General features: G+C 32.0%; 8 protein-coding genes and 3 pseudogenes across 11 annotated transcripts, besides 2 other annotated features; 4 read left to right on the top strand and 7 right to left on the bottom strand.

The window, feature by feature from the left end:
• Positions 1-9,745: part of a mobile genetic element that runs on past the window's edge.
• TVAGG3_0407320 (uncharacterized protein) lies at positions 768-1,430 on the bottom strand (the record flags this gene model as incomplete). Its single annotated transcript, XM_051232964.1, has 1 exon — positions 768-1,430. One exon carries the CDS (start codon positions 1,428-1,430, stop codon positions 768-770), a length of 663 nt encoding a protein of 220 aa, XP_051102694.1.
• Positions 1,965-2,615, bottom strand: TVAGG3_0407310 (uncharacterized protein; the record flags this gene model as incomplete). The annotated part of the gene is made up of 1 exon (XM_051232963.1): positions 1,965-2,615. One exon carries the CDS (start codon positions 2,613-2,615, stop codon positions 1,965-1,967), a length of 651 nt encoding a protein of 216 aa, XP_051102693.1.
• On the bottom strand, positions 3,605-3,974 carry TVAGG3_0407300 (annotated as a pseudogene). Its single transcript has one exon. A coding segment is annotated over exon 1 (370 nt).
• TVAGG3_0407290 (uncharacterized protein) lies at positions 4,378-4,779 on the bottom strand (the record flags this gene model as incomplete). The annotated part of the gene is made up of 1 exon (XM_051232962.1): positions 4,378-4,779. One exon carries the CDS (start codon positions 4,777-4,779, stop codon positions 4,378-4,380), a length of 402 nt encoding a protein of 133 aa, XP_051102692.1.
• On the top strand, positions 4,796-5,654 carry TVAGG3_0407280 (annotated as a pseudogene). The gene has a single exon. A coding segment is annotated over exon 1 (859 nt).
• Positions 6,394-6,985, bottom strand: TVAGG3_0407270 (annotated as a pseudogene). The gene has a single exon. A coding segment is annotated over exon 1 (592 nt).
• On the bottom strand, positions 7,904-8,146 carry TVAGG3_0407260 (serine threonine-protein phosphatase family; the record flags this gene model as incomplete). Its single annotated transcript, XM_051232961.1, has 1 exon — positions 7,904-8,146. One exon carries the CDS (start codon positions 8,144-8,146, stop codon positions 7,904-7,906), a length of 243 nt encoding a protein of 80 aa, XP_051102691.1.
• Positions 9,746-9,856: 111 nt separating the features above from the next.
• TVAGG3_0407240 (uncharacterized protein) lies at positions 9,857-11,552 on the top strand (the record flags this gene model as incomplete). Its single annotated transcript, XM_001322214.1, has 1 exon — positions 9,877-11,451. One exon carries the CDS (start codon positions 9,877-9,879, stop codon positions 11,449-11,451), a length of 1,575 nt encoding a protein of 524 aa, XP_001322249.1.
• Positions 11,553-14,449: 2,897 nt separating this feature from the next.
• On the top strand, positions 14,450-15,802 carry TVAGG3_0407230 (histone-lysine N-methyltransferase family; the record flags this gene model as incomplete). The annotated part of the gene is made up of 1 exon (XM_001322213.1): positions 14,450-15,802. The coding sequence occupies one exon, from the start codon at positions 14,450-14,452 to the stop codon at positions 15,800-15,802; it is 1,353 nt and encodes a 450-aa protein (XP_001322248.1).
• Positions 15,803-15,993: 191 nt separating this feature from the next.
• Positions 15,994-16,185, top strand: TVAGG3_0407220 (uncharacterized protein; the record flags this gene model as incomplete). Its single annotated transcript, XM_001322212.1, has 1 exon — positions 15,994-16,185. One exon carries the CDS (start codon positions 15,994-15,996, stop codon positions 16,183-16,185), a length of 192 nt encoding a protein of 63 aa, XP_001322247.1.
• A 1,859-nt stretch (positions 16,186-18,044) lies between these two features.
• Positions 18,045-18,539, bottom strand: TVAGG3_0407210 (RNA polymerase II transcription regulator recruiting protein; the record flags this gene model as incomplete). Its single annotated transcript, XM_001322211.1, has 1 exon — positions 18,045-18,539. One exon carries the CDS (start codon positions 18,537-18,539, stop codon positions 18,045-18,047), a length of 495 nt encoding a protein of 164 aa, XP_001322246.1.
• A 161-nt stretch (positions 18,540-18,700) lies between these two features.
• Positions 18,701-18,869: part of a mobile genetic element that runs on past the window's edge.

The raw sequence follows: 18,869 nt of genomic DNA, 5'->3' as shown, positions 1-18,869 counted from the left end.
TCATAGTTTACCTTTCGTATGAACTTCTTTATTTCTACTGAGTCAGTCAGTCCGACTTCTATTTCGTCAAATTCAGGAATAGTGAGTTTTTGCTGCTGAATTTCAGGCAATTTGGGTAAATGGTCAATAATGTCCTGCATTTCATAAAGATACTGTCCATTTGTTTCATCTTTCGCACTACAGTCTAAATTACTTGTTAAAAGTTCTTGCTTTATCTTCTGGATTTTTGTTTCAAAAGTATATGAAGAAGGAATGAAGCTTTTCATCTCTACTAACATTGACGTAGGATTCATGACTAAAGAGTTTGGTGAAGTTGTTGCTAACATGTTCTTACAATAAAAATAAAAAATATTTTTTTAAAAAAACTAACGTTATTTTTTATGTTTTTTGTGAAAGTGTCAAAAATAAATTGTTTTCTTGAGTTTTCTACGATGTTAGAAAACGTGTTAGAAAACATGTTAGATCTAACATTCTAACATAAACATTATTTTTTGGTCGTTTACACTCATTACGAAGAAGAAGTTTCGACAAAACATTTACGATGAAGAAGTTTTGACAAAACATATACGAAGAAATTCATGAAAATTCAAGAGGTTAGAAAACATGTTAGAAAACATGTTAGATCTAACATTCTAACATAAACATTATTTTTGGTGTAAATTTCATGAAAATTCATGAGTTTTCTACGATGTTAGAAAACATGTTAGAAAACATGTTAGATCTAACATTCTAACATAAACATTATTTTGTCGAAAAAAATGGTTCATTTACTCACAATATTTTTGTACAAAACGACCCCAAACTTTTAACTTCTTTTCTGCAGCTTCTAATGCTATCTTAGCGAGTTCATATTCTCTAAATTCTCTCTTTAAATCTTCTTGTTCCCATTGGTCTAGTTCGTATGGCGAGTCTCTATAACCAGAACATATCTCACGTTCATGTTCTATTTGTTTTTCATGCATTTTTCTAACTTCTTCTTCGAACAAAGGTTTTGCATTCTCTACTGTATCTTCAAGTTCTTCTTCATCTAATTTCTCATGAACTTTCTTGTCTATGGAGTCCAAAATTTTTCCAACTGCTATACAATATTTTGGAGAAGCCCACATTGCTATATAGTTTACAAGTCTTGGGTCTACATACGTTCCTCTAACCTGTTTGATTTCATCAGGAATTCCTGCATGAATTTTGTATAAAAACCAACCGCCGGAATTCCGACGGTTGCTATATTCTTCACAAAATGCCTTAAAATACTCTTCCCAGGACTTATTTTCCAACAACTTTCTAAAGTCTTTCCTAAACTGCTGACACATATTTGTTGCATTTATATAACCATCCTTGTCTCTACGTAAGACTTCAATACCGTTGTAAGTGCCTTTTGTGAATGTTTCGCCATTAGATTTGTTCGTGAACGTTTTTGCTTCGACTGTCATACTGTTCTTACAATAAAAATAAAAAAATATTTTTTGGTGGGACGTCGGACATTCGTTTGTGGCTTAACCGTCGGACCACAACGATAAAAATCTCGACAAAACATATACGATGAAGAAGTCTTGACAAAACATATACGATGAAGTCTTAACAAAAAATATACGATGAAATCTATTTCCTGTGTTGTTGTCAAAATGTCATGTTGTCACACTTTTTCAGAGAAGTTAAAATGACCGAGTGACATGGTGACACCTTCAGTAAACATCTCATTTTAACTCACTTTTTTTCTATCTTAAGGAAATTCATGAAAATTCACCTGTTGAACTTTGTATAAAAAGCAACCCGCTGTTTTCCGCGGGTTGGTATATTCTTCACAAAATGTTTGTTTTGAGGTCGAGCCACTTTTGGCTCCACCGTATTCTTTCAACCAAAAACTCATTTTTGTCGAATTCAGCACAAAATTCATGAAAATTCAAGAGGGTAGAAAAGAGGTTAGAAAAGAGGTTAGATCTAACCTTCTACCCTAAAAGTATTTTTCAATACTTTTTCAGCACTTTTCCGTAGTTGTATATGAAAGACAATTCGAGATAAAAGTCATAGTACAATGGAATAATATGCTGCACACCGTTTGTTGTGAACCAAACTTGAAAGTCAGAGAAACTGTTACTAGGTGGTTCGTAGAATTTAGAAGCAAAGTCATAAAAGTCCTTACCAATACAAAGAAAACTATTGTTGCTTGAACTGAAACTTGCATGACATATAACATTTTGAGGGTCGAACACGTTTCTATAAACTGTCAAATCTGCTGGTGGAAGTATAAATTTAAAAGGACCGTCAGGTGGTAATGGTTCGTTCTGGTTTAGTAACCGAAGAAATTGTGCCCAAGAACGTTTGTCTACTTGCCAAAATAAAAACTGTGTATCTCTTGGAGGGTTAATTTCAATCTTTTGAAATGAAACTGTGGAGTTCATCTTGTCATATTCTAGTTTCAGATAGTACGTTCCGTTTAGTAAAGAGTCGTATTTTTCTTGAAATTCCCAATAGTATTTGTTTATTTGAGTTTGAAAGTCATTTAGAGTCTTCTCAAGACTTTCGTCTGAACGAACTGTAAAGATTCTCATTTCGTCAAATTTGTCTATTAGACCATCATCACCTTTATACTGCCCATGAAAATCTACTGCGAACATAAATGCGTTCGTTCTATTTGAAAACAAAACTCTTCTAAATCCTATTGCCTTTGCATCTGAAGGACTTTGAAGCCAACGAATTGGATAGTCAAACTTGTATGAACGGGATGAAATTTCTTCATCTGAAATAGTCCTACCGGCATTTGTATAGATATAGTCTAACGGTTTTGTATCTGCTACTTTTGTTCTTTGTTTTTCAACCTGAAACATTTAATATATGTAAAAATATACTGTTTTAAAATGGTATGCCATATAGCTTCTTGAATTTGTTAAGAAGTATTTTAACGCATTTTCCATCTGTATCTCTAGTGTTTACATAAGCATAGCCTTCCTTAGTAAAATATACTTGTAATTTCCTATAGTTTACGCCGGTATAAAAGTAGAAAGAGTCTTGTTCTTCGTTATAGTAGTAAAACTCAAACGTATGCTCGCCATAGTCTGTAATTTCAATTGTTTCATCTTCTAGTTCGTCGACAAATTCGAATACAATATCTCCAATTTTGCTTTTGTTCTTATTGTTTTCAGAACAAGTGACCCAACGTAAGTTTTCAAGTCTATTGTCGTTTCTTATATGGTTTATATGGTCTACAAAAGGTAAATTGTTAGGGTTCGGTATAAAATGAGTTGCAATGACAACATGTTTAAGATATTGTTTTCCACTCATATCCATAATAGCATATCCGTCATTTCGCTCCCATCCGCTTAAAACTCTTTTTGTCTTTTTGTTTCTGACTTCAAATGACTCACAACAGTGAATTTCATATTTCTCATCTAACAAACAAGTTTCCCAACGGTCTTCTCCAACAAACTCAGCGTACATTTCAAATAAAATAAAAAAATATATTTTTAAAAATATGTTGTTTTAAATGGTATGCCATTTCATATTTCTCATCTAACAAACAAGTTTCCCAACGGTCCTCTCCAACAAACCCAGCGTACATTTCAAATAAAATAAAAAAAATATTTTTTTGAAAAAATATTTTTTTTCTTTACTTTACATAACCGCCTGCTACCAGAAGCCTTTGACGCCAACCCATACCAGCTAATGAAGGTTGAGTTGGTTTAGTTTCCAAACTAAACTTTGGTTTTGGTTTATCTTCAGTTTTTGGTTTTTCTTCTTCTATCGGTTTTTTGTCACTTTTCGGTTCCTCTGACTTTACCTCACCTGCAGGAACAGTTGTGTCGTCAACATCTTCATAAATATCATATGCCATTTGTTTTTTTTTCCTTTCAACTTTTTGTGTTTGTTGTAAAGTTTAGAATATTTCGACTCTAAGTCAATGAGATGTTCTATAATGAACTGTTGGTCAGTGAAGTATACTTTCCATCTGTTGTCTCGAAAGCTCCTTCAGACTTCAATATTTTATTTGTGAGAGTCTGTTTCTTTTTTGAGATACTTGCCGTTCCATTTCTATGAAAAGTGACTTTGTAGTTAGGGTTTGTATTTCCAGACCTGGCACTTTCTATTATTGAATTTTTCTCTTCATCTGTAAGTTCTTTGACAGGTTTTGACAATGGTTCTGAACTTTTTGTTTGTGGTGTCAAATCTACCGTTTCAACTTCTTCGGTCATTTCATCTCAGTAAAAAATTTTAGTTTGGTTTGTTTTCAACTGGTTGTTGTTGTTTTTAAGTCGGTCTAAAACTTCCTGAGGTATAGGAAGAACTTGACAAACACGTTGTGTAACTGCTGGAAGCCGACAAATCCATCTTGAACCCATTTGTCTCAATGCTGTATTGTTCATTTCATCTCAGTAAAAAACTTTACATTCCCCACGTTTGAGGCGGTTGAGGTTGGTTATTGTTTACCCATTGTTGTGCATGGTTATATCCTCTGTTAAAGAATCTTTCACCTTGGTCCATATAGTGTCCTGCTTGGTTATAGTAGTCATTTGCTTTGTTATAGTAGTTTCCTGCTTGTCTTCCTACATTGTCCATCCATCCTTGAACTTTTCCTCTTGTTTCAGGATTTGGAATAAGATTTGCTGCATCTCGTGCTACATCCCAACCTTTCTGTACGGTTTGTATAATAGGTTGCGCTTTCTCTTTCAGTATACCTAATGTACTCAAAATCTTCCTTCCAACTCCAAATACACCTCTGGCTATTGTTCCCACTGCGGGTAAAAATCTGGATGCAACTCCTGCTAATGCGCCAAATAAACCCATTTCTTATAGGATAAAAATGACGAATCCAAACAAGGACCCCTATGTTTCTAAAGCGACAAAGAAAGCACTCATGGTAAAAATCTTTAGTTCAACACCAAATGCTTGGTTTATGGATATCTTGGAAAACATTCCGAGAGTTAGAACAGATGGACCTCCATACTGGCTAATATTTGTCGGTCAAAACACAAGATACTGTGAAGCCATACCATTACAGTCCAAAAATATTTTAGATATCTTAGCAGCTTTGACAATATTCGTTGACAAATACCATCCAACAAAACTAACATCTGACTGTGAAAGTTCTTTCAAATCAGATGATGTAAAAAACTATCTGCGTTCAAAAAATGTAAACCAATATTTCATTGTCGACCAAAACCATTCTGCTCTTGGTGTCATTGACAGTTGTATAAAAATGTTAAGAGACTTAAACCAACCACAAGGTGGTGAAGCAAATGAAATGTCATATGACGACAAATATAGACACTTCTCCATGGCAAAGATGAGACAAGTTTTAAATATTTACAATAGCCGTAAACAAAAAGGTTTGGGAAACCACTCCCCGAAGAAATGAAAAACAACCCTGACTTAGAGAAAGACTATATATTTAATAATTTAGTCAAAAGAGACAAACAAGAAAGAATGCCGGGCTTCAAACTTCAGAAAGGTGACAAAGTAAAAATAGAAATACCTAAACGCGACCCATATGAAAATACTATTGACTATGACAACAATGGGAACCCGACAGGTACTCACATTCGTGTTCGTAAAAATAGAAGAAAGTATACAAGAGAATATTATGAAGTTTTAGGCAAACATGGCAAAATGTACACACTGCAAGCAGAAGATAAAACTACTATTGTCAGACCTCGTTTCAAACTTGTCAAAGTTCAAGGTGGTATACTTTCAAAGACAGTTCCTAACAAATATAAGACAACTCCTGACGAATATGCTAAAGAAGTTGAAAATGACGACTAAGCATTTCTATACCATGCGTAAACTGTCATGTAAGGTGGCATGTAGTCTTTACTTTGTCCCGTTGTTTGCGTATATCCTGAAACGCGATGTGTATGGTTTCCATCTCCCTGAGTGTTACCCCAGAAACAATTTATAGCAAACTTAACGTCGTCTTTAACATCATATCCTTTACCTTTTGTCATTCCTGACCAATCCCAATATCTATGCTTATGCCAACCTGCTTGAGATGTACTTAAATCTATGTAGTGACTGTGTGCAGGTAAGTTTTCACCTGAAATCGTTTTACTTCCACCTGTTTCCTTTGAAGAGTTTGCACAATACAAAAACCTGTCGACTATTTGAGTCCAAGTTCCAAAACCAAGTACTACTTCTGGTCTGGTAGAGTTCATTGACGTATAAATAGAACCTATAGGATATACTGTTTGAAGTATTTCTGTCTTTAATGTTTGAAGCTCTGTTTTGTCTGCTTTTTTATATAACTTTTCTTCAAGTTCATTTACGTCAGAGATGCTATGTCTATGATATTTTTGTGGGTATGTTCCTTCTGTCCATGCGAAAATACGTTCTTTTGTTGCATCTACATATCCTTTTATCCATGTCGAGTCTGCTTTTGTATTCCTTAACTCTGTAACACCTTTCTCAAGCTCTTTCAACTGTTGTCCATCTTCCATTAAACCTCTGGTATGACTTGAAACCGTTTGTGCCAACATATCTACAGTTTCTTTGTCGGCTTTAAGGTCTAAACATCCTGAAACCCATCCTGTATCGGCTTTCGTTTTTAAAATCTTTGTTGTCCGTTCATGGTACCAGTCAACCCTTTCTTTAATTTCATTGTCTTTTCATCCACATATTCCTTATATGCCTTCTTCACTAACGCACTAGCCACACATGCTAACTCATCGTCAACATATGTTTTATCTGCTTTCTTTTCAACATCCTCTTTCGTTGCATAAGCTTTGTTAGCTCTTTCTTCTTCTTTTGCTATTGCATCGTCTACATACTCTTTGTCAGCTTTGTTGTCAACATCTGCTTTCAAAAGAAGTTCATCTATAGGTTTCTCGTTTAAAGTTCGTTTTGTTGGATTTATACAAACAGTATGGTTCTTATTGTCTTGAAACAGAAACTCATCTGTCATTGGGTTTAATGTCAGTTTTAGGTTTCCTTCTTTCAATGACTCAGATATCTTAGAATAGTTTGAAAAGTTTGTTGTGTTCTTATTTAGAGCTTGCATAATGAGTTGTCGGTTGTGTTGTATTTCTCTCATAGACGCTGTTTCATTTGACATTTTTATTCTAGATAAAATATGCTTCCAATAGAAAAAGAAAATTCAAGAGTTGCTACAACTAAACCATTAGATGAACTTTTTACTAATGTCGGTCAAAAGTTTGAGACAGAGACCGTAAAGCATGAAGGCTATCGTTTTGACTACCCATTAAGATGGTTAAGAGACCCATCTGTCACAAAAGCTATTGGCTTTCGTAGAATGAAGTTTGTGTCTGTAGAAGATAAAAGTTTTCCATTTATTGTAAGGTTTCATATAGATATATCTGAAGGGAAACGAAAAATGTGGGAAGAAATTGAGCTAATACAAGTTGACCTTTCATCTTCTCTACAGACTGCGTTAAAAAATATAAGAGATAAAATAAATTCATGTATGCAAAATATGCTGATGAATATGCAAATACCGAGAGCACACTTTATGTGAGAATTGTATATGACAAACAAAATTCACAAGTGTCATTTCAAATCTACGAAGACAATCCAAAGAAAGACGAACAAATATATACAGAATTCACTGCAATGTCATGGTATTATTTGCAAAGAATGTTAAATCAGAAAGTCGAACTTCCTTTAGCAAATATTTACAGTCGATATGCAAGAGATGAACCATATTTATTTAAAGATGTTTTCGACCCAGCTGCTATTATTGTTCATGCTTCATTTTCTGGCGCCCAAAACTCTTTCTTATGCTTGGCAAATGACTTTTACGAAAAACCTACAAAGTTATACGAACCACCAAGTGGAAGTATTTCAGACTTTCAAGTATGGTTTACTACAGATGGAAGAAAAAGAATAATTCCATATACCATGCGTTTTACTTAGAACTTAGTTTCATATACAACTACTATCGAACGGTAAAAATATAATTTTAATACGGTTGAGGTGTTGGATTTGGTTGCCAACTAGACTGTGGTGCAGGTTCAGGCTGTTGTATAACAGGAGCTTGTTCTTCTGGTTCAGGGTCTTTAGGTATAATACCAACGAACTGACCTACTCTTTTACCAATATTTTTGACTCCGTTCCAAATTCCTCTTCCGACAGATTTTATTCCATTCCATATACCTCTTCCAACATTTCGAAAGAAGTTTCCTATTCTTCCAAAGAAACCCATTTTACTATATGTAAAAATCTAATGTCCGCCTAGTCTCTTACGTTTCCTGTTGAGTTCCATTGCATTCTTTAACTGGAGCTCATACATTCTGTTTCTCCTCTGGTAGAAAACATATTCTGGGTCAACTCCTGTGTTCGCGTCATCTGCATAAAGTTGTTTATATCCCACTTCAGGGTTTGTATAAAACTCTTTCCATCTCATATTTGCATACCATGGTGGTAAGCCTAACGCAGCGTCATTTGACATGGCAGTTTGCATTTGTACATCTGTTGGCACTTGACCATAGTTTGCCATTGCAGTTTGTATTCTAACTTCATTTGGAATATTCTCTGGGTTTGGTTGTCCAGGTTGCTGTGCATTCGCTAAGTTCTGTGCGTCCATTTAATATTAGATAAAAATATCTCTTACGAGTACATATACTGAACATTTGCAGGCATTGGTTCATCTTCATATTCTCTGTACTTTTCTGCCACGTCAAATAAATAAATGACACAATGGAAAAAACCTAAAACAAGTAGTCCCATTTCAAACCACATTTACTTACTAATAAAATTTCTTTGTTATGACACTTTCTCCAGTTTATAGGACCTCTCTCATATTCTATCTTGTCATATCTAAACTCATAGTCATGTATGTCCTCTAACCATCTCATAACGGTTTCCAAACCACTTTTATCGGATGTAAAGTAAAAGCATGGATGGTTATGTAAAACGTCTAAAGTTTCTAAAGAGTCTCTCAAAGTCCAGTCTACTTGGTATTGAAAATCCCATGTGTTATAGAACGGCGGGTCCACTATAAAGAAAACATTTTCCTTGTCTTTATATTTTTCATACAAATCTGTCCAATGACATCTCACAAACTCTATACCCTCAATATATTTTTCTATGTCCTCTTTGAAAACATTTGTATAGTTAAGATATAAAACTTTTGACATAAGTGTTTCAATGTCATGAACTCTTATAGAACCACTATATAATAGTCTAGCAGATATACTATCCCAGTCTATATATTCTGCTTTTTTCAAAACCTCTCTCACAATATTTTTCTTATCTAATGGTATACGTTCCATCTTACCTATAGGTATCTTTTCTTTTAACTCTTTCAATATATTGTTTGTGTCTGGTATATGTTTGAGACGGTCCATATAGTTGTCGAAGTCATTGCATATAATCTTTGAGTCTGGGAATATTGTATGGCACAAATGGGATATATAGAAACTTCCACCGAACAAATCTACAAATGTTAGACCATTCGGTAGTTTCTTAAGTTCTCTCAATATAATATCTTTACATTTACTCTTATTTCCAAAGAACGGTAACGGTGGTTTTGTAAAATTCATTTATATATAATAATAAAAATGTTTTTACCCGAAAAGTGACAGAAAAGTGACAAAACATGAAAACATATATAATTTGTGAAAAGCGACACATTATATAATGTTTTCGACCCAGAAGAAGGCTTCTTCCCAGAAGCAATGGAGGAAGAAGAAGAGTCCTCCGAATAAAAACTTCATTTATACTAAACATCTTCAGGGCTAGAAGGCACGAAGTGCCTGGAAGCCCCACTACCTTTTTTTTTTTTTTTTTTTTTTTTTTTTTTTTTTTTTTTTTTTTTTTAAATTGTTTTAATGGATCCATATGGAATGATATATTTGGTCCAGGTTTGAATGAACTAATTGTAAAGATAACGCTTTGTAAACTGAAAAAAAAAGTTTCTTAGCAAACGTATTTATGAGTAATATTCCTCCAGACTTTGAAGATATTGAGGGCCAAAAGCGTGTTAGAGCAATTTACTTAAACTCGATTGCATCTGCAATCGCAAATAACTGCAAATCTCAAATTGTTACGATTAAAAAACCAAATGATTCTATAGCAGAGCGTATTGCACAAGAAATAGTATCCGAATTCATTCTTTCTCATTCAATGGAGAACGCAGGCAATATTTTGGAAGCAGAATCTCAAAACCAAATTAGAGTTCGACATGATATCAGCTGGCTCGGCAGAAAATTACAATTAGACGATTCATCTGCAATTGTTCCTCAGCTTGTCGAAGCTATTTGTCCACAAAATCACACAACAACTGTTGAAGATGAACAACCAACACAACGTCAACACTTACATGTTCGTGTGAAGAAAGATTCAAATGGAAACATCATAGAGAATCCACACGAAGTCCTCAGCAGACCAGATGCGATCAAAAGAATTCGGAAATCAGATCTTCAAAGCGAACAAGTACTTACAACAAAAGATGTTGATGATATCTCACTACCAAGTGAAACGCGCCATAGTCATCACTCTCATCATAGCCATAAAGGCCACCATCATCATCGCCATCATCGCGAGGGCTACGGCCAAGGTTTGACACAATACTACGAAGAGCAAGAGAATATATTTACACAACTCGAACCAGAAATACCAGAAGCAAACATTGCCGACGCACATTACGGATTATCAAAAGATAAAGCATCCCAAATTGCCAAACCACAACGTCCATCATCAAGATACGTTCCTTCCTCACCAGGAGGCAGTTCTGCATCATCACAATCCCGCTATGCCGATCATCGCCGTCATCATGATTCTGATGACCGAAATCCAGTGATGATTGTCTCCAATCTTCCACCCCCTGAACCAGAAGGTCCATTAGGAACTCCTCACCACCGCATTCCTAAGATCTTTGACCCAACAATGGAGCCAGAATCGACATGGGATGTTTTAGAACATCCAGAGAAAGAAGAAAGTCTCATAAGGAAATGTCCTTTCGACGAACGAATCAACAGATTGCTTTCTGAGAATCCTAACTATCCTGCACCTCCTATGCCTCAACAAGTTCCTCTTTCGTCAGCAATAGAAAGACAGAACCAACTGCAATCACTTACTAAATCACAGTTGGTTGAAAAAGTTGTTTTGATGCAGGAACAGCAACAATTGTTGCTTCAACAGATGTCACAACTTTCTTCACAACAAGGTTCGTCATTTGCTGGCTCATTGAACCTCCAGAAACAAGGAGAAAACAGTTCGATAATGAGAGCACAAATTGACAAATCTTCACAGAAATCAATCAGTTCGATGAAGAGCGACAGCAACAGAAATTCCGCTCATTCTACAAATACAGAGAAAGATGATGATGAACAGTCAAATCATTCAATGAATAGCGAGAATTCATCAAATGCTGCTTCTCCAGAACCATCTAACAAGTCAGACAACGAATCAGTTCAGCCAGAATCGAAGAATGACGAAGATGAGGAGGAAGAATACGAATACGAAGAGGAGGAAGAAGAGGAAGTTGTTTATGAATACGAAGATTAAAAAAAAATATTATTTTTGATTTTCTAAATTATTTTTCTGAGCTAAGTAATTAATTTACTTTCTGTTATTCTCTAAGCTCAAAAGTTAATATTAAACTAAGTTAATATAAATCACTATATAGTACATAATCAGGCTGCTGAACTTTTTTACTCTTAAAATAAATATGTGTTGACATTATGAAAATTATGATCATATTTTAGGCAGGGGGAACTTTGAAACCTTTTAATCTGATGGGTCCAGGAAGGAATTACATGCATTGTATCAAATAATGGTTCATAACAATTTTATGAACTTTTTTACTGACAATTAAGCTCCAAAAAGTTAATAAAATTAGTTTGTATCTTGATTGCAATTATTTTTACTTATAATGCCGAACATCATTTTTTAGCCAATTTCAAAAATATTCATACAAATTTGTATCAAACTATTGGGTTGGGGTGGGGTTGGCGTCACCGTGGCGTCAAGATGTAAACTTCTCAATATTGGGTGTTGCCGCCAGCGAATTTTAAATTTTTGAAAGGGTTTTGGCGTCACTAAAAACGATCGGAAATGAAGTAGAAAAATATCTTTTATTACAAATCAGCTAATAAGAAGATTTATAAAGTTAGAAAATTGAGAGATATATTGAGAACCTCATATAAATTTTTGAATAAAAAATCAGAATTTGGGAATAATAGTTTAAAATCAAATAATAGACATAAATAAATAAAATTACTTAAAATTGAGTTTTGAATCAACTTTTGATGGAGTAATCAAAAGTTATTATCTGAAAGAAAATATGAAGAGAAAAAATTATATGAGGCTGGAATTGCTCCTTACGAAGCATATAGTTAGAACATATGCCTCGTAAGGAGCAATTCCTACTAGATATCTGGGAAACTTTGTTCAAGTCTTACGTTATTCAGACAAACTTTTATTCTATTGTGGTTCTATTTAAATTTATAATTAATTGTATTTTCTATTGGTAATCAAAACAAATTCTATAGTTTATATTACTTCCTATAGTGACGCCAAAGCCCTTTCAAATTTTTAAAATACGGTGGCGTCACGACGTAAGCCATTCAATATTGAGAAGTTTACATCGTGACGCCACTGTGACGCCAACCCCAAAAAAGCCCAAACTATTGGCAATTTGTAAACTATTGAAAGTTATATTTGTTTGAGGAAGAAAAAGAAGAGGAAAATCAAAGGAACAGAAGAAAGGATGCATGCTTTCATTTCTCAGGACCTTCAAACGACATATGGAAAAGATTCTATGATACTGCAAATATTAACACATTTGTTAACACAAGTCGAACAGTCCCAGAAATTAATCACGTCTTTGTTGATAACGTTCTTTTCGAAAATTTTAGTCCAGATGGTGTTATTCGAATCTCTTCAAATGATGATACAAAAGTTCTTGTTTCAACTTCATCTTTCTTTAAATGTTCCTCTTCAGATAATGGAGGATCCATATATATGTCGTCAGTATCAAATAATGGAGCAGGATCATTTGTTCAATACAAAGTCTGTAGTTATGAATCTAAGACAACAGGGCTATATGGACTAGGATCTCATTCATATATTGAAGTGACAAAAGATGATAACCACAAGAATTTTGTTATTGAATCATCATTCACTCAAAATACAGGAACTATTGCTGTTTTATATCATTATTATGGATCTCTTCTATTTTCATCAATAAATATCTCTGATTCAAAACTAAATATAAATGCAGCATTTGTTCGTATTGAACCAATTTCTCTTTCAACAACAAATTATAATAATTTCGATAATATTTCATCAGATAGACAATGTTGTTTTTATCATTATTCTAATACACAAAATTTCTATTTTTGTAATGTTATTGATAACAAAGTTTCACAAAAAGATCGTGGAATTTTCTATCTTACTAATTCTGCTACACTTTCAGTAAGTCAATGTTTCTTCAAAGGAAACAATGCTACTAATTTATTTTATATTTATGGTTCAGGATCACCTATGGCAAATGATTGCCATTTTGAAGATAATTCATTTCCAACAAATATAAATTATATTACGAAAACAAAGTCAATGACAGAAATCATTCTTCCTAATTTATATTCTTCATTTTTATGCGAAATTAAAATCAGACATAAAAAAGATTCTTTTCACATTCCAAATATTTCTTTTTCTCATTTATTTTCTGATAAACCTTCTTTATATCCTTCTAAACATAAAAAATAGTATACCTTTGAGTTTTTTTCTGAAACTTTGTTTGAAAGAAAGTATGAATTTGTTAATGAATGATGATTACAAAACGAGGAAATTGATGGAATTTCTTTCAATAATTGTAAGGATGTTCAATGGACGAAAGCTCGCAGTCAGAAAATAACTTTAATTCCAAATATTATTTAGAATTTTTCTATCCAAATATGGGATCAACAATTACTTTTGACATTTTACATCTCGCGCAAGACATATTTTGCTGACAATTTATCAAGGGTGTGGTGCCACTCAAAAGTGTAATACTGTAACTATGATTATTTTTGCTTCTAATGTCGAATAACATTTTAATCAAAAATAATCGAAAACTGGATTTGAGATTTTTCCTCATTAGTTGAGATATCAGATAGTTGTTTTATTAAAAAGCGACCATAAATAACAGAATTGAATGTTCAGATTCAATTTTATTCCGAAAATGGACAAAAAATTTACAACAATTTTGAATAGAAAAGTGACTTTTTTTTGAACAAATTAACCAATATTTGTACAATGAGCACTAGTTATATTGAACAATTTGATGATTTTATGACAATATGCTACAACATTTATCATTTTAATCGAGAAATTGATATTGAATCACTTCTCAAACAGATCAAAAGTGTTTTGATTGATAAATACAAAATGCCATCACGTGTAATACTAACAAGTATGTATAATGCAGTCTTCCTCAACGTTCGATACTACAAAGAGTTAATTGATCTTATCAACAAATTTTGCTTGGAATTATCAATTACTGATTCTTCTTTAAAAAAATATGCATTTGTTTGTAACATATCATGGAATTTCTTTTAGTGAGGGGAAGGATGGGATCGCATATGTTGATACAGGAAATTTTATCAAAAATACTATTAAAATTGATGAAATTGAGGAATTAATAATGAATGATGACATCGAAAAAATTAAAGAGATTGAACCTAATATTTTAGGTAAGATACATCTTAAAAATCGATTGAACATTATTTGCAGAATCTCTATTCTTGAATCATGCGCTTATTATGGATCAGAAAACTGTTTCTTTTATCTTCTTTCAAACTGTAATCAAAAAATTACAAAGGAATGTCTTCAATATTCATTTATTGGACAAAGTGTTGACATCATCAATGAATGCTTGAAATATTTTGAACCAGATATAAAATGCTTGAAATATTCAATCCAAACACATAATTTTGATAATATGGAGCATTGTTTACAATTTAAATCAATAGATTTAAATGAAATATTTAGTAATGATTTAGTAGGATTTATCAATTTGAAAGCTTTGTTTATTTTAGGTAATATTGATTTCAAACTTGTAACACCATATTGTGGCTATTTTCCAATCACATCAGAATTTTTCGTAAATAAAGACGTGGATTTTGCAAAAACAGATAGTTACCACTTTTCAATTTTCGAATATGCCATAATTACAAACAATCTAAACTTATGTAAATATTTTCTTGATTCAAAAATAAGATCACTTGATGCATCGAACAGAAATTATTTAGAAATGGCATTTCGCTTTTGTTGTAATGACGTTGCAAAGTATTTTATTTCGAAATTTGATATCAATGATAGAGACTCCAAAGGAGAAACATTACTTTTTTATGCTGCCAAAATAAATAATGTAGAAATTGCAAAGTATCTTTTATCTAAAGGTGCAGATATCAATATTAAATCAAATCAAAACGAAAATTGCTTACATATTGCATCTGCAAGTGATAGTAAAGAAATTATCGAGTTTTTCATTAAGCAAAGAATGGATATCAATTTCAAAAATCAAAAAGGAAAAACACCACTTCATATTGCATTAGAACATTCAAGGGATAAAACAATAGAGTTTCTAATTGAAAATAATGCAGATATCAATGCAAAAGATAATAAAGGAAAAACACCACTTCATATTGCATTAGAACATTCAAGGGATAAAACAATAGAGTTTCTAATTGAAATAATGCAGATATCAACGCAAAAGATAATAAAGGAAAAACACCCATTTTCAGCGCTATTAAGAAAGGCCTTGTTAAAAAAATTGAATATCTCATTGCTCATGGAGCAGATATCAATGAAAAAATGGCGGATGGAAAAACTGCTTTTCTTTATTCAATACATAAAAAGAATATCCAAATAGCAAAACTTCTAATTTCTTATGGCATTGATTTTAATGCCAAAGATAATGAAGGGAGAAATCTTCTTCGGATAGCCCTGTCCTCGAAAAATGGCAATAATATAGATTTCAATTATGTAGATCAAATAATAGCATTAGGTGCAGATTTAAATGCAAAAGATAATGAAGGGAGAACAGCTCTTCACATTGCTGTTATGAATGCTGATGTTCTCACTGTAGATTATCTCCTTAAGAAAGGTGCTACGAAAAGTATCAAGGACAATCAAAACAGAACTCCAATTTTATACATCAAAGAGAATCAAAAGAAAAATCCTGATTTAAGAGAAAAATATATTGTGATTAGGGAACACTTATCTTCTAGGAAAAAAGATAATAATCCTCAATGATTCATCTTTAAAATTATAAGTATTGAAAAAAATTATGCTTTTTTACATCAATTTTAGCAATCTATAAAATCATTAAAAAAGAATTCGATATCTAAATCAATCTGCTGATATTCAGGTTCATTATGATTGATTTTAAGTAATGGAACGGAATCTTTTCGAATTTCATTTTCTAGATTCAAATGTTTTTCTTGTGATCTTTGATGTCTAATTAACAATCTATATCGATTTCTAACATTAACTTCTGATCTATTTCCCATTATTATGGAAATTGTCTTCCATTTATTTCCAAATTTTGTTACTAATTGTATCAATTTCTTGTCTTCTTCTTCTGACCATTGGGAACAATCAATCTCTGGATTTAAATAGTTATTATATCTCTCCCTTATTTGCCTCGAATTTCTCCCATTTAAAAGTTGTGCAATTAATGACCATTTAAATCCAATTTGTTGAACTGTTTTGATGATAAACCTATCTTCATCTGGCGTAAACTAGTTTCTTTGTATTCTTCCTTTCTCACATATAGCATCTCCTGACATTCAACAAGAAAATATATAACAAATTGTAAAAATGGGAATTTCAATGGTTTCCATTGAAAAATCTCAATGTAAAAAGAAAAGATATTTGAATGTTTTCTTTGTATAAATACAATTTGATTTTATAAAAACCATTACCAACGGCGTAAAACGATCAATAAGTTCTCAAATTGCCTCTCAATTTTTTGAATTTCAATTGAAATTTCACGATGAAGAATATGAATATTGTGTTTACACAAACATTGATGTAATTATTTGATTTCGTAGATTATGATAGGAATTTGAATCACACCGTAAAACTAACAAAAAATTATAAGGAAAGTTCTCAAATTGTGTTTTATGCAAATGGACGATTTTTACAGATATTTGTTTTCAAAAAATAAAATCCACCAATCAATTTGAATAAAAAATTTTGACAGTTCTGAAAAACCTACTTTTTTTTGAATATTGCTAAAAGATATTTTTTTATTTAAATAGGTGAAAGGTATTGCGAAAGTGATGTTTTTATGTTTGAATAAGATATTCAAAAAGAAATTATTTTATCGAATTATAAAAACATTAATTTGTATTTAATTTCATGTATCAGATTGATAAATATGAGTTAAAATCACATATCGAAATGAATTTAAACATATATCTATTTCATAAATAAAAATTCGAATTCAATCGTCACAAAATAATCAATAAAACGAATTTAAGGCGATAAGTGAATATCTCTAACTTCAAATACATGTAATCATAATGAGAGTATCATTTTAACTATATAAAAAAAATAAAAAATTCTCTGCGTATTAATACCAAATGAATCAATTTTGTAATACTCTAAATAGGCATCAAGTTTTGGAAAGTTCTACCAACATTTTTATTGTTTTTAAAGAATAACGTGCTTTGGTAAATTGAATCACAATTTTCAATAATAATTAGTAGTAATAAACAAGAAACTCCGAATTGAAATTGTGCTAATTTTCAAATTTTGAGCCGACTCATTGAAAATATATTTTGTTCCCTGAAAACAATTTGGATCATGTCACTTTTATTCGAAGAATTATTTGCTTCTAAATATAGAGTCAATTTATTAATATTCAAAATTGTTAATAAAATCGATCATTTTATTTTGCAATTTCAGTGCAATGTTAGCGTGCTTTTTCCTAAAACCAAAATATCATAGCTGCAATGTATGAGTGTTAAACGTAATTTCGAATTTTTGAATTTCAAATTCAATTCAATTTTTTTAATTTATTCGAACACGTAAGATAGGACATTTGCATTGATCATGATAAAAGCCAAAACATTAGCAAATCAAGAAAAATATTTAAAACAACATCTTTAAAAGAAATCTACAGTAAAAAATTCATTAAAATCAAAACATATATCAGTATCAAATGAATTATCTTCACTGTTACTATCTTCTTTCTTTTCAGATTCTTTTTCATCATCATTTTTAATTTTTGATGATCGAATTTCGTGGTTGATCAATAGTGCTTTATGTCGCATCAAAAGGCGGTATCTATTCCTAACATTAACTTCTGATCTCTCACCCATTATAAGAGATATTGTTTTCCATTTACATCCATATTTTAAAACAAGATGTTTTAATGTATTATCTTCTTTTTCTGTCCATTGTTTTTTATTGATCCCTGGGTTCAAATAATTAGTGTATCTATCTCTTACTTGTCTTGAATTTCTTCCATCTAAAAATTTTGCAATTATTGGCCATCTGTATCCAAATTGCCTAACTTTCTCAATAATAATATAATCCTCATCAGGTGTGAATTGCTTCCTTTTTATTTTCTTCTCGTTGTTCAGTTGTGGACTGGACATTTTTTTCAAATGAAATTATCGCTCTCAATTTTATTTCACAGAAAGTCCGATTTAATATATTTTCCTTATATAATTAGTATTAGGATTTTAATTAGAATAAAATTTTGAAGGAAATTTGCTTCCGATAATTTGTAATTTGAAAGAAAAAAGAAATGCCATCAAAAAAAAAAAAAAAAAAAAAAAAAAAAAAAGGTAGTGGGGCCTCCAGGCACTTCGTGCCCTCTAGCCCTGAAGATGTTTAGTATAACTTTGTCCGGACAAGTAAGGGTCTATCATCGCTACAGGAAAAGTTACGGGCGTTCTAAGGAAGTATACTTTGAGAAGCCTTTT

The sequence above is a fragment of the Trichomonas vaginalis genome, chromosome V (genome assembly GCF_026262505.1).
Source record: "Trichomonas vaginalis G3 chromosome V, whole genome shotgun sequence".
NCBI classification, from domain to species: Eukaryota; Parabasalia; order Trichomonadida; family Trichomonadidae; genus Trichomonas; species Trichomonas vaginalis.
Note: the sequence above shows the minus strand (reverse complement) of the source record. Positions and strands in the feature narration are given on the sequence as shown.